Here is a 14,480-nt window from a genome sequence, read left to right as displayed (position 1 = left end):
TAGTACACATGTAATATATTCTAAATCACGATCATGAACAAATCACCGCAGTTAAATCACAAACGTGAACAAATCACCGCAGTGAATTTTTAGCAGTAAATATTGTAGACTATCTCACAACGAATACATGAAATAAAACTTTTTGTGTAAAACATTCTAGGAAAGTGAACAAAAATCTTACTTGGACCACTCGAGTTGTCCATTTGGTTCTTTTCCTGATTCCACCTTTATTTTTCTCTTTCTGTTGATAAGACTATTTCAAAATGAGAAAACAACACGTGTATCAGTAGAGACCAAATCTGACACGCATATATGTCATTCACATCAGTTTCTTTCCTTAAGAAACTGTCATCATATGTTAACTGTATTTTCAAACTAAACATCAGATAATACCTTATAAATGCATTTGTTTAAATTTCATAATTTTAACATATTATAAGTCGGACCAAATATGATTTAATATGGTCTCTATACTTATTCAATGATTGAACTCAAAAATCAGTCATACATATATCTACAATATTCAACTTTATACAATGTCTTGTTCACTAGGATATCTAACAACACAGGCTTGTTCTGCCTTACATTATCGTTTAAATAATCTTCTAGGTTAATTATAGCTATAGCTCCCTCACATAGTCAAAATGCTCTTTTTTTTTTTTTTTTTTTTTTTTTTTTTTTTTTTTTTCAGATTAAAAACTCAAAATCTCCAACTAGTCATTCGTGAGTCGAACTCACAACCTTCCACTTACAAATGGGAGACTATGTCACTAGACCAGATGAACTGGGCCATAGCTCCCTTTGATCGATAGTCAAGATGCTCTTCAGTCATATCTAATATATGTTACCTTTTTTAAACCTTTTCCTTTAAAAAATAAAATAATGTAAATGTAAAATGGGAATTGGTCTACTCATTTCATTTGATAGTTCCTTTATATAGGGAGAGAATTACAACGGAAATATCAATTACAATAATGATAGTAAATGATGATTGAGCTGTAATCGCAATTCCTTAATTCCCTCTTCATCAGTTACTTTGACGAAGGCACATAATGTGTTTTTCCTTTAACATCCCCCCTTGTGCCAAGTCAAAGATGAAATGAGGCATGAATTATTGCCTAAAAACCTTACCAAGTAAAAACAAAAACCTTGTGGGAAAGACAAAAACACCTTGGTTGAAGGAAAAGAGCACAACGGACCTATTACACATTTGATGATACATGTGTGTTAGACTCCCCCTGATGTCTACACCTCCCCTTGATCCTTACATTAATCAAGGGAGCTTGGAAAGTCTTCACATTCCTATGATTTTCACATGTCTCTCAAATATGACCTTAGGCAATGATTTGGTAAACAAATCTGCCACATTCTCCTCAGACCTTACTTGATTTACTTGAATCTTGAGGAGAACCTGTTGTTGCTGATTGGAAAAAAACTTTGGCGATATGTGTTTTGTATTATCACCTTTAATATAACCTAGCTTCATATGCTCGATGCAAGCTGCATTATCTTCATAAATGCAAGTAGGCTCTTTAGTGGTAGAACTCAAATCACTAGTTTCTCGAATATGTGTAATGATAGCTCTTAACCATATACACTCACGAATCGCCTCATGTAGAGCAATGATCTCAGAGTGTTCGAGGTGGTAGCCATAAGGGTTTGCTTGGCTAATCTCCAAGATATCGCTGTGTTGCCAATGGTAAATACATAACCAATTTGGGAACGACCTTTGTGTGGGTTAGAGAAGTACCCAACATCAGCAAAACCAACCAAAATATTATTTGGGGTTTCGGTGTAGTGGGTGGCGCTTTCGCCATAAACACTTTCTTTAGGGATTGCAGTTCATCTGCGGTCCTTCTTGTCTCTCTGTAGGGAAAGAACAATCCCAAGTCAATGGTTCATTTAGGTAGCGGAAAATATTCTTGATACCATTTCAGTGACGATGCGTTGGCGCTAAGCTAAATCTAGCTAACAAGTTCACTGAGAATGCAATGTCTGGTCGAGTGCACTGGGCTAAGTACAATAATGTGCCTATTACACTTAGATAGGGAATTTCAACTCCCAACACCTCTTCTTCATCTTCCTTTGGACAAAATGGATCTTTCCTTGCATCCAAACTTTGACCGATCATAGGAGTGCTAGCAGGATGTGCTTTGTCTATGTTAAATAGCCTAAGTATCTTTTGGACATAAAAAGACTGGTGGATTAGTATTCCACAAAATCAGTGTTTTAGTTCTAGGCCTAGACAGAATTGAGTTTTCCCAAGATCCTTAATCTCAAATTCAGATTTCAAGTAGCTCGTGGTTTCTCTTATTTCATCAAGAGTACCTATTATGTTCATATCATCGACATATACAGCTACAATTGCAAATCCGAAACTTTCTTTATGAATACGCAGGGGCATAATTGATAGGAGCACAAAGTGTGACATTTTTAATATGTATTTTCCCTCATTTGGCTAAGTTATTCTCTTAAAATTACTAACTATAACATAGTTTCTATTTTTAGGTACTTCAAGGTCGAGAATAGAGAAAAGAGGTGAAAAAGAACATAAATGAGTGTAAATGAAGGATAAGTCATTTTAGAAACTTTCCTCTTTCATTTTAGGAAATATTTCCTATTTTGTTTTAGCGAAACTTTCTTCATTTGAACTTTCCAAAGCTGATTTTCGTGTTTTAAAGAGAGTCCATCCCATTGAGAACTCTTGAGTGATGAAATCAAGGAAGTATGAAAGATAAGATGAAGCACAAAAATAAGGAGGAATTCAAGGAGTTTTATTCACATAAATTCTTCTTATTTCATGGAGATAAAAGGGGAGCGTTATATTCAATATTTATCCTAATTATCTTAATTATCTTATTTTCTATTTATTATAGACACTAATTAATTTCTGATTTTCTTGATTATAGGAGTTCATTATGTGCACAATTGGATGAAGAAATTAGTGCAATTTAAAGGAGAAGAATAAGGGATGTATCTGGTCACTATTCAGGGGAAAGAGAATGAGCATATTAAGGGGAAAAGAGATCAGAAAAATCAAGACTTTGTCATGAGCAAATCAAGGAAATTTGGAGGAGAAATCACCTCTAGATGATTGGCCATGATTGCATCACAAGAGAGGAGGATTCCACTATAAATAGCAGCAATTCTTGAAGCCAAAATCAACACTTCTTCAAGCAAAATTCAGTTCATTAGCCTAACTCTCTTCTCTCCAAAACCCTCTCCAAAATTCAGAAAAAGCCTCTTGTCGTGAAGAGCTTTAGGACTTCTCCAAGGCTGTTCGTGTTCTTGAAGGCCTAGCCCTGTGTTCTCTTGACGTTCTCCAAGTTTACTTGAAAATCAAAAAGTATAATCCATGGCCCTTATTTCTGTTTTCATACTGTACCTACATGTGCTAGAACGAGCATAATTAGCTATAATGAGCCACTCTCATTGTACCGCCAGAGGTACTGACTCTCACCAAGGGGATGACCTGCGAAGTCACGGCCAGGCGAGCTACCGCTCGAGCCTCAGATCTCCCCCAGATCACCACTGACGTGCCGCCACGCGCCGCGTCAAGATAGCATCAGAAGCTCCTGACGCTGGGAATCGAAGCACATCAGTCCCACATCGGAAACAAGAAGAAGATCAACCTCTTCCTCACCTATAAAAGGTTCTCTCCTCTCTCCTCATTTATTGTTATGCTGCGCATATACAGTGACTGACTTAGGCATCGGAGAAGTGAAGACTGCCCAACGCGGTCTCCCTCTGACGCCCTGTCTATCGTGTTGCAGCTAACAAGAATCACCTAATCCTAGGAGTAGCGGTCCGCCCACCGGACCCGCGTTAAGCAAGGAGTCGGGTACCGCCGGACTTGAGCATTAACACATACTCTTTAGAATTGAATTTCAGATTTCATTTATGAACTTTGTTATTGGAGTTGGATTTTTGTTGAGAATGAGTTTATGTTAGTAATTTTTAGATTCATTTCTTTATGTTCTTGAGTTGTTTATGATATCTCTTTATAATCTGATTTTGTGCCATCCTTTTATATCTTTAAGCATATGATTTTGGTTGAATAATGATGTTAATCTGCAGGTTAATAAAGCCAAATTTGTGTTCTAATTTACCTAATCATTTTGGGGCATAAATTGAAGTGGTAAAGGCTATGTACAATGGTCAAGATTATATGCTACATGTTTGTGCGTTTGTAACTTCTTATGGATGCATACATGTTTGAATTCAGAATTCTAATTGCACTTAATGATTCATATTTAACGTTGACGGATGCTCTTTAGTATTAACGTGATGTTTTATATGAAATATTTTAAGTTAAGGACTTTTCCTAACTCAGGAGATTAAAAAGAAGAATTAAAGTGGTACTCGATCTCTTCAGACTTGTACTTCGAATTCATTTATGATATTTAGTGTTGGCATGATTTTAGGTTGTATAGATTGAAACAATTCAATGCATGTTGACATGGTTTGAAAATTCTGATTTGAGTGTGAAGAAGTCGATCATTGTAGATACTTTTAGTTGTTTTGTTTTTATTTTGAGTAGATTTGGAACCAACTTTCAAAACCCCCCATTTTATTCTTTTATTTGTTAATTGACCTTTTTGTGTAGGTGTACCCTACAATCCCCGGATTGAACGATCCCTGCTTATCCTATACTGACAACAACATTTTACAGGGTCAAATTGTGAGGCTATTTCAGCCGCATCAATAATTCATTCGGATCATTCTTATATTCCTTCCTAATCAAGTAGTCACTTAGACGGGTATACCACATCCGCCCAGATTGTTTCAATCCGTAAAGTGAGCATTTCAATCTATGAATTACGAGGTTAGTATTGAAATTCCTTTCCGATGGCTTTTAGTAGATTTTCGAGATAGTTATCTATGAGTGATTGAGTTGGGAAATGATTTTCGAGAAGTGATTGATTAAGAAAATATTATGAGAATTATTGATTTCGAGTATCGATTTACATGTTGATATAAGAGTACGAATGATTATCAAGTATTTGAGCATGATTATATTATCGAGATTTCTTGAGTTATGAGATCCGAATTTATCAGCTTCGAAGTTATATTGAGAGTTTCTTTCCGGAAGCATCTATTGATTTATTGAGTATTTGATTTATGCTTTCGAGGATTTATTGAGATATTGAGTCTTATGAGCTTTGAGTTATCGAGATATTCTTGAGTTATGCTTTCGGTGATTTATTGAATTAAGATCGGGTTTCTTTTCGAAAGCAATTATTTTAAAGAGATTGATTCCAGTTTATTGAGGAGGTAAATAAGTTAGCGCATGCATGCATTACCTAGTCGGCAGTCCCCTCCAGGTAATAGTATGGTCGGCAGTCCCCTCCAAACAATATTCTGGTCGGCAGTCCCCTCCGTTGCGTCATTTGGTCGGCAGTTCCCTCTAGCTATCTATGGTTAGTCAGCAGTCCCCTCTAACCATCACCTCCTCGTCTGGTCGGCAGTCTCCTCCGATGCATCCCTGGTCGGTAGTCCCCCCCCCCAGGTGGCATGAGATGACTAGTCGGCAATTCCCTCAAGTCATCGCCTATTTTTGAGATATGAGGTTTTAAAGAGACTTTGAGATGGCTTTTGAAAGGTTTGTTAATACGTGTTTGATATTTCAGTAAAGAGAAGGATTAAGAGTATTTTTAAGATTTTACTGCATGCGAGGTTTTTAAGAGAATAATTTGGAAAGGCACTAATCTTATAATTGTTTTCCTTCGAGATTAATTATTTTTCGTCTACTCACTTTAACGGATTTTAGATGCTTTTCCCCTGGGCCCTTCGGTTTCAAATGTCCAGTTTGCAGGCCAAATTAGCTTGAGGTCGAGCGTACATGAGGTTGAGGCATAGCTGTCATAGCTTCCACATTATAAAAGTTTCGGTCCTTTATCTTGTATTCTATCCTCTTGCACACCCTGTGCATTAGATTACTCTGATAACCCATGAGATTAATATTCTTAAGTATCGGAATTGTTTTGTGAAATAGGAGATGTTGTGATTTAGGGAGCAGGGTGGCTCTAGACAAATAAGGGTGGATTATTTTAGAAGTGTAAATGTCTTTCTACAGGTTTTGGGTAGTCCACTTTTAGAGGAAGTTCCGCCAAATTTTTGGTAAGATTTCTTCTAAGGTGGGCCCCACAAGGCCACTTCTGATTTCAAGGTGAAATCCTGGGCGGGTCCTGTCAGCAGTGGGTCTGAAACGAATAAGTAAAGCTACATGCAATATTGTTTAACCCCAGGCAGATATAGGCAGGTTGGTGCACATAACAAGTGCCCTAGCCACCATCTGTAGCATTTTGATGGTGGCTTCTGCAAGACCATTTTGTGTATTCACATGGGGTACAAGATGCTCTACATCGATCTCAATAGACATGCAATAATCCTCAAATGCTTTTGATGCAAACTCTCCAACGTTATCAAGCCTTATGGACTTGATGGGGTCATCAGGGTGGTGAGCCCTTAAACGTATAATCTGTGCTAGGAGTTTTGCAAATGCAGCATTTCTTGTGGACAATAAAGCGACATGTGACCAGCTTGTCGAAGCATCCACAGAACCATAAAGTACTTGAATGGTCCGCATTCTGGATGGATAGGTCCACAGATATCTCCTTGTATCCTTTGTAAGAATGGAATATTTTGTTTTGTGTCTTAGCATAGGAAGGTTTGGATCCTGTTTTTCCTAAAGACCAGGCTTTGCAAAAAGAGTGATGTTCCTTTGAACTAGTCAATGCGGCATAATAGGAAGGAGGTAGTGCTTCTTGTACTTCAGTAGGCAATGGCTGTATTTGACTAGTACTAGGACCGACACCTAGCAGTTTGGCGGATTTTTGTCCCATTTTATTTTTCACTCGAAAGAAGGGATGTCCGTACGTGTGAGTTTTTTAAAATATGGATCATTAAGTCATGACCCGGGTGCCCTAGGCGGTCATGCCAAAGCCTGTATGAGTCAATGTCCCACATTTCATTGTTGGTGACAACATAGGATTCAATAATTCGGACAGTAATGAGGTACAATCCACTAGATTAGCTCATTAGTTTATCTAAAATGCATTTCCTTCCACATTCATTAGAGCTACTATAAAGGTATTCGGTTCCATTCTCACAGTGTTTTTCTATATGATAACCGTTGGCACGAATATCTTTGAAACTTAACAAGGTTCGATTAGCTCTTGGTGCATACAGAGCATCTGTGACTTTAAACATTGTGCCATTAGGCAGCAAAAATTTGGCAGTTCTTCGCCCTTTTATTACTTGTGATGATCCAATTATCATAGTCACAGAGGAATTATAGGCTATTAATTCAATGAATAATTGCCTATTCCTTAATATGGTGTGGGAAGTCCCACTATCAACTAAGCACTCAAGTTCTCCTCGATTCATTCCTACAAGTAAATAGGAGGTATTATTACTTAATTTGAAAAATATATCTCATATTCTTTAGAGTATTTCTATTCTAGGTAGAATGATAATCTTTTCATTCTAATAATTTTTTTCTCTAGATGTATTGCTTTACATCTTTATAGTGCTATTTTGAACCATGTAAATATGTGTAGTAAATAAAATCGAATAAATTCAACGCTTCAGAATAAAATATGAAATTTATTAATAAGCCAACGATAATCAACTCAAGGTCTTATTCAGAAATAAAATTCATCAAACCATTATTGAAATAAACTTTAAGACCAAGCAATAGTCTAATTAAAAATGAGGTATTATGCCTTTACAACTGTCTTTGGAAAATAAAATAGAGTTAATTAGATCTAAGTCTAAAACTCACAGCCCATATTAGATGCAGTCCGGATGAATTTTTTTATTAATCGCGGTCCTATGACTCAGCTACCACATTAGATTTATTTCATTTTTTATCTTGCTGACTCAACACCTAAATTTTTCATTCCTAACATACCCTTATTTAATATATTTTGCACAATAAACAGTAAAAACCAATATATTAATGGGAATCCTAAATTATTGCAATCTTGTTAATGTAAAATTAGCAAATTTAATGTGTTGACTTTAATTTATATTTATTAGTTTCTTGATTGAATTCAAAAGATGAATATATATATATATATTAAGATATTATTCTTCCTTGATCTTGCCTATCACACATTGTCTTCTTCTTCTTCTTCTTCATCCTTTTTTCTACCGAATCATCGTTTTTTCCCTCTTCTTGTTCCATGCATATCCTATTTCCAACACATACTTCTCATTTCTCTATTTATTTCTAGCTTTTTCTTTCACATTAGTATTTTTTTTGTGTGGCTTCTCCCTTCTTAGATCATTTTTAGGTCTTACTAACATAACATCTTCAATTCGCAGCTACCTTTACTATAGATTTGGTAAGAAGTTTTTGCTTACCTTTAATATAGAATTGATTATGGTGTTAGAGGTAAGATTTGTCCTAGAATTTGATTAGACATTTTTATTTCACATTTACATGCCTTTTTTATAGGTAAGATTTCACAAGTTTTTTTTAAAAAAACAAGTTTCTCTATATATCTGTATCTAAGGTTCTCTCATTATTTCACATTTTCTCTTTCATACAGTTTATCTTTTAATTAGCTATAAGTTCTATATATACATATTTGTACCTTTTGATTAGATTGGGAATATATTCTATGTTTTTTTTTTCCTGCTTCGCATGTCTAGGTAGATTAAATCTCTACGATACAACTTTAAATACCTACTATATAGATACAAATGAAGCAATAATGTTTGAATTTTTGTTCTAATGTTTTTCATTCTATAATGTAGGTATATAAGTATTAGACCTACATCTTAGGTATATTGAGTTTATATGAATGCATTTAGTCTTCTTTGTCTGAAAATTATTTATTGATGAATTGTAAATTTTGGAATTTGAATTTAAATTTAAAATTGAGCTAAAATTGTGATCTAATTAGTGAATTTGAAATTATTTACCTTATTTGGTTCTAAGGGAAAAATGGACTATTAAAAAAAGCAAATGGACCGCAATTAAAAAAAAAATATGCGCGGACTAAATCTAATTTTTATATAACAAAAAGGACTTGAATCAAATTAACTCAATAAAATACAGCAGATCAATCAAAATCTAGAGCATCCATTGACTGAGCAAGTTTCTTGTTGCCATTGAAGTCAGCAATTGTAAAGTTGACGTCTGGGTCATGGCCTTCTTCTTCCGTATAGTGAGCCTCTTGTTTGTTAGACTCCTTATACCTCTTGTAAGTAGCTGCTACTCTGTTGCTTGCTTGGTAGTTCTTGTACCAATGCCCAAAACTCCACACCTATAGCATGGTTCATTGCCAACTCTTTCCTTTTTGACTGAAGGGTTCTTAGGTGCCTTTTGCACCTTGTTTCCATGACCACTAGGGTCAGCACCATCATCTCTGCACCATACATTGGGAGGGCCTCTACGGCCCATACCACGACCCTCATGTCCCTTTCCATGTGGTGCATTGTTGCTACCTGGGTAGAGATCAGCACGTCCAACCCCCTTTGCATTGGGGTTCTTTCCACCTTTCACGTACTTTGCCACAATTAGCCTCAGAAATTTGCTTTGTCCCAACGGGCCTGGCATTTTTGTTCAAAAGAAGCTCATTATGCCTCTTAGCCACTTGCAGTATGTTGATCAGCTTATTGAAGGTTGTGATTCTTTTATTGTCATACTCTAGCCTATACTGGTTCGCTAGTATAAGTGCTGAAGTAGGAAAAGTGAAAAAAGTCTTCTGGATCATATCATCTTTTGTGAGTTCCCTTCCACAGAAATTGAGACGTGCCTTTAGGCGCAACATGTCCTTGTTGAATTCATTGACCCTTTTGTAGTCAAGCAAGAGGATTTCATTCCACTGAATGGTCAGTTTTGGGAGCAAAGTGTCATAAATGTTCCCAAAACGTCCCTTAAGGGCATCCCACAATTCTTTGGGAGTCTTCAACTGAAGGTACTCCCAGCGTAGGCTATGATCGATATGTCGCCTTAGAAATATTAAGGCACTTGCTTTCACCTTGTTAGACGGTACATCGTCTTTGGGGTCGGTGATGGTGGCAATGTAGTCTTTTGCCACAAAGGTGGTTTTCACATTAGAAACCCAACAATGGTACTCAAATCCTTCTGAGTCCAAAATGTCAAATTCAGGTCGAGTTGGATCAACCATCTACATAAACAAGAGAGAAGATATATAAATTACGCAGTCATAAAGACAGCCACCTGAATTATTTTCCAAGAATATAAATTAGATTTCAAGACCAAGATTCGTAATGGTCATATTTTTTTTTTCGATGCTACGTGAAAATGTTTTATCAGTGTAATTATGTATTTATAATGCGCATGAATTTTCATTATCATGGAAAAACTCAATTTATATATAGCATACTAAATAAGGAATAACCATAGCATGTTTAATAATGAATAAAACATAGCATATAAAAATCACAATTATATATGGCAGTGAGCACTACACCAATTTCTGAATCAGACAATACATATCAGACGACAGCAAACATTTTAACTGTCGTATGAAATAATCAGACGACAGCAAGAAATATTCTGTCGTCTAAGTTTTTGAATCCAACAATAGTTTTTTCTTGGCTCTTGTGCAAAAGCATTTCAGACAATGGTTGATTTTTTTGATGTTGTCTGAATGAGTCAATTCAGACAATAGTTATTATGTGATGTTGTCCAAGATTCATTATACAATGGTTTATTTTTGCTGTTGTCTGATTATTTTCAGTCACACAACTATTTTATTTTATTTTAGGTGTTTGTTGTCTGATATCTTTTAAGTCAATGCCTGCTGAAAGATGTTGTCTGATTGTTCTTATTCACACAACAGTTTTTAGGTTTCTATTGTGCTACTCTCTTTCAGACAATGTACTTGAGTTGATGTTGTTTGAGTTTTAGGGTTCAATATGCTGGCGCCCTAGAATTGGCTTTTAAGGCTTGGTTAAAATTTCAAAATTCACTTCCCTCCGTTCGACCAAATTTTGGTGAAATGTTAGAGTAGTATATAAAGGAAAGGGAACCCTAGCATTTCCTCCTTTTCTCCTTCTTCCTCTCTCGGGCCGCACACGCCTCTCTCTCCCCTCTCCTCTTACCTTCTATTCTCTTTCCCTTCCACTTCTCTGTGCCATCGTTGGAGACCACCATTTTTGGCCACCAATTCACGACACCACCCTTGGATCTACTCCTCTACTCAAATTATGACGTCGTTTTGAAATGGATCGGGTTTAAAGCATTTCTAGGTCGCGACCCCAGAGTGTTCAATTGTTGGAGAGCTGATTTCAGCCCTCTCTCTTCCAAAAGATAGCAAATTCGATCCCTAACCTAGAGTTCGAGTTAGGAGTTCGATTTCGATTCGTAGCAGTCAATTTGAAGGTATTGGAGTTCGATTCGCAGCAGGCCATTTGAAGGTATGATTCCAATTGATTCCATTATAAATCTTGAAAATAGTGTTTGAACTTTGAACTTTGATTCGCAACAGGCTATATTTATCTGGGTTTGAGTTGTTCTCGTGTAGACAATCATATATGTATCTGGATCTGAGTGAATGTCTTGCTTTTGGGCATCATTTGTTGATGGGTTGATTGCATAACTGCTATTTCTAGTATGAGCTGTTCAAACTTATGTGATCTTGATACTTTGGTTACTAGAAATCCTGGCTTCATTGACTACAGAGTGGCTCCTCTGTCAAAATTTGGGAACTACTCATGTCAAAACACAAGTGGAGGACCAAGGATAACTCTTAGGTGCAATAGTTGTCAACCAATTCAAGACAATATGTATATTTCCTGGCAGTTCATTGATCTTCCTGATAATCCTGCTGCTGCTGTTGGATTTCAGTTAAATCTTACTGCAAGGAGTCATGCTAATAAAAGACATCTGAGTTTTGTTAGTGGAACCCTAGAGATTGGAAGTACTTTGGATGATAGACCAGTTACATTCAGAGGGAGTAATACAAATATATTGAAACTCAGTTTATTTCCGCGGATATACCATAATCTACATGATCTAAGGCTCATCCAACCTTTGTTTCATGCGTTTGTACTGGGTTCATTCTTTAATGACACAAGTCAGCTCCAAGCATCCCTTCAAAGGCCTAAGGATGGAATACTTAACACCACATTGTACATCAACTTCCTCTCTGACTACATTATGGAGATAGATAAGCAAAATATTATGGGTCCTGGTAGGAAACATGTGCTTCCCTCAAGTAAACAAGATCCATCCTTTCAGTATGTTCTATGTTAATTCTACCCATAGTAACCTGCAATTTTTGTGGTTCTGTTTGTTTTTATTTGATCTTTACTTCTCCTGTTCTGCTGTTGCAATCTTTCCTTAATCCCAATATGCCAACAGATGATTTTCTTGTTGCCACATGTCTCAGTTGAAGTTCAGTTTTTAATTTATGTGATGTTATTGCTCTCTTTATTTGTATGTTACGATCTAATTTTTTCTTCTACCTTAAAATGCAGTGAGCTTCCTTGCTGATCTTGGCGGCTTGTATTGCATCTCCATTGGCATATTTTTCTACCTTCTGGTGCAAGTATGAAACTTGACCCTCAAAGTTTTGCTTTGTTCTTCATCACTATTTTCATGCTTACGAAAAGTTTCAAAGGACACATACTGGAAAAATCTTAGGTTGCAACCAAAATGAAGATAATGTCAATAGGGCAACCAAAATCTTTGATTGTTTTCTCAAAACAAAAAAACCCAAAAATCATGGTCCTCTTTATTTCTTTTGTTTCTGTTTTCGCAGATTTCTGTGCTCTATTTTCTTTTCATTAATTAGCATAGCAAATGATCTCCAAAATCCCTAAAAATTTACCAGTATCCAGTTTAGTGTGTCAGCTTCGTGTCTATAAAATTTTGTTTAAATCAGAGTAGCTTAGGTTAGGTTTTTATTCTCGTTTTGGTTTCTGGTCAGAGTCATAGTTATCTGTTTTGTGTTCATTAGATTATTTGTTATTCAATCTTTCTGTGGGTAATGACCCATGTTATTAACTTGTATTTATTTGGTGTTGTTTTTATTAATATGATCTTTGCTTCAACCTGAATTGGGTTCTTGCCTTAATTGCATTTGTGGATGTGGATTTTGTTATTGAAGGTATGCTTTGGATGTGAATGTGGAGAGGGCAAAAGATGTTCTCATGCATTAAAGGCTATTGCATATGGCACATGACCCTGCCACTAGATTTTTTGGCTGAAATGTTAACCTTTATGAGTAACGAAACTAATTTATATAAACAAATATAATTTTCTGGGTAGTGTGAACTAGCAATAATTGCAAATGTGTCAAGGTTTCCTTTTCATAAATTTAACTCATAATGTTTATTATCGCTGCCTTATGTAGTGGTCACTTGGGTTATTATTTAGAAGTAATGGTGCCCAGGCATGTAAACTATGTGCTTCGATGCAGGTCATGATATTCCTATATAACTTCTGTAAAAGTTGTTGTAATGCCAGAGAAGCTCTCCTGCTGTTCTTGGACGAACTCATATTTTTTTTGTTTTATCTGCTTTAACAGATGAAATGCAATGATGACTTGTTTTCTTTTTGTTGAAGTACATAGCACAAATTGATAAGCATTTTACGATCAAGGGCTTTGTGTTATTTTTTTATATACGATTTCCCAGTTTATCAGTCCCGAGTGTATGCAAACTATTTCATTGACTTGTGTCAATCTACTTTTTATAAGAGCTTTAGTATTTGATCACGATGCTCTCAATACCTTGACAGTTTATTAATTGCATCTACTTTTCTTTCCTTGCAGTGATTTTGCTTACAACTATCTTAGTGGTACAATACTAAAGGAATGGGCTTCAAGCTTGCAGTGATTTTGCTTACAACTATCTTGGGAGATCGACCAAATTGTATTCTTTTTTATTATCATGTAAAGCTCATGAAACTTGAAAGCTTGTTAAGCTAATGAAATAGATATAGGCACTTGGGCAAGCTTAATTCATGTGTAAATGTTAGGATGAATACTATTGATGGAATGAAATGGTTTTTGGAATCAAGGATATGTTGTTCAATTGTACAGAATGTATATCTTCTTTTCTATCTCAGACAATTCAATACCAATTGCAAACCATTTTCTAACAAACGAACATAAAGAAAAAAGAAACAAAAAATTGTTGTCTGAAGCAATGACACACAATAGCTTTAATAGTTTTCATGTTGTCTTGTTCAAAGTCAGTCAATGGTATTCAATTACATTGCTGATCTACAAGCTTCATTCAGAAAACAGTTTTTGTATAAATCAATGTTCTCTAAATATTCATTACACGTCAACATTCTTCCAGGGTCTGCCAACTAAAATTACTTTGCACAAGAGTTTCGGTACCAATTGCTGTTGTTCTTCGTGGTATTCAGACAACAGATGGTGTAGTAGCTGCTGTTGTAGTAAACTTTGTTAGACGACAGTTTTGTGGTATTGTCTGATTCATGTATCAGACGGCATTGAAATAGACAACAGCAGCGCCTATTATCA

General features: G+C 35.8%; 1 protein-coding gene across 1 annotated transcript; it reads left to right on the top strand.

Moving 5' to 3' along the window:
- Positions 1–11,581: 11,581 nt before the first annotated feature.
- Positions 11,582–12,603, top strand: LOC112184032 (the record flags this gene model as incomplete). The annotated part of the gene is made up of 2 exons (XM_024322331.2): positions 11,582–12,176; positions 12,463–12,603. Coding segments are annotated over 2 exons (672 nt in total), but the record flags the coding sequence as incomplete, so codon positions are not given.
- Positions 12,604–14,480: the final 1,877 nt, after the last annotated feature.

The sequence above is a fragment of the Rosa chinensis genome, chromosome 2 (genome assembly GCF_002994745.2).
Source record: "Rosa chinensis cultivar Old Blush chromosome 2, RchiOBHm-V2, whole genome shotgun sequence".
Taxonomy (NCBI): Eukaryota; Viridiplantae; Streptophyta; class Magnoliopsida; order Rosales; family Rosaceae; genus Rosa; species Rosa chinensis.
The sequence above is the reverse complement of the archived record's forward strand: the minus strand, read 5'-3'. Positions and strand labels throughout refer to the sequence as shown.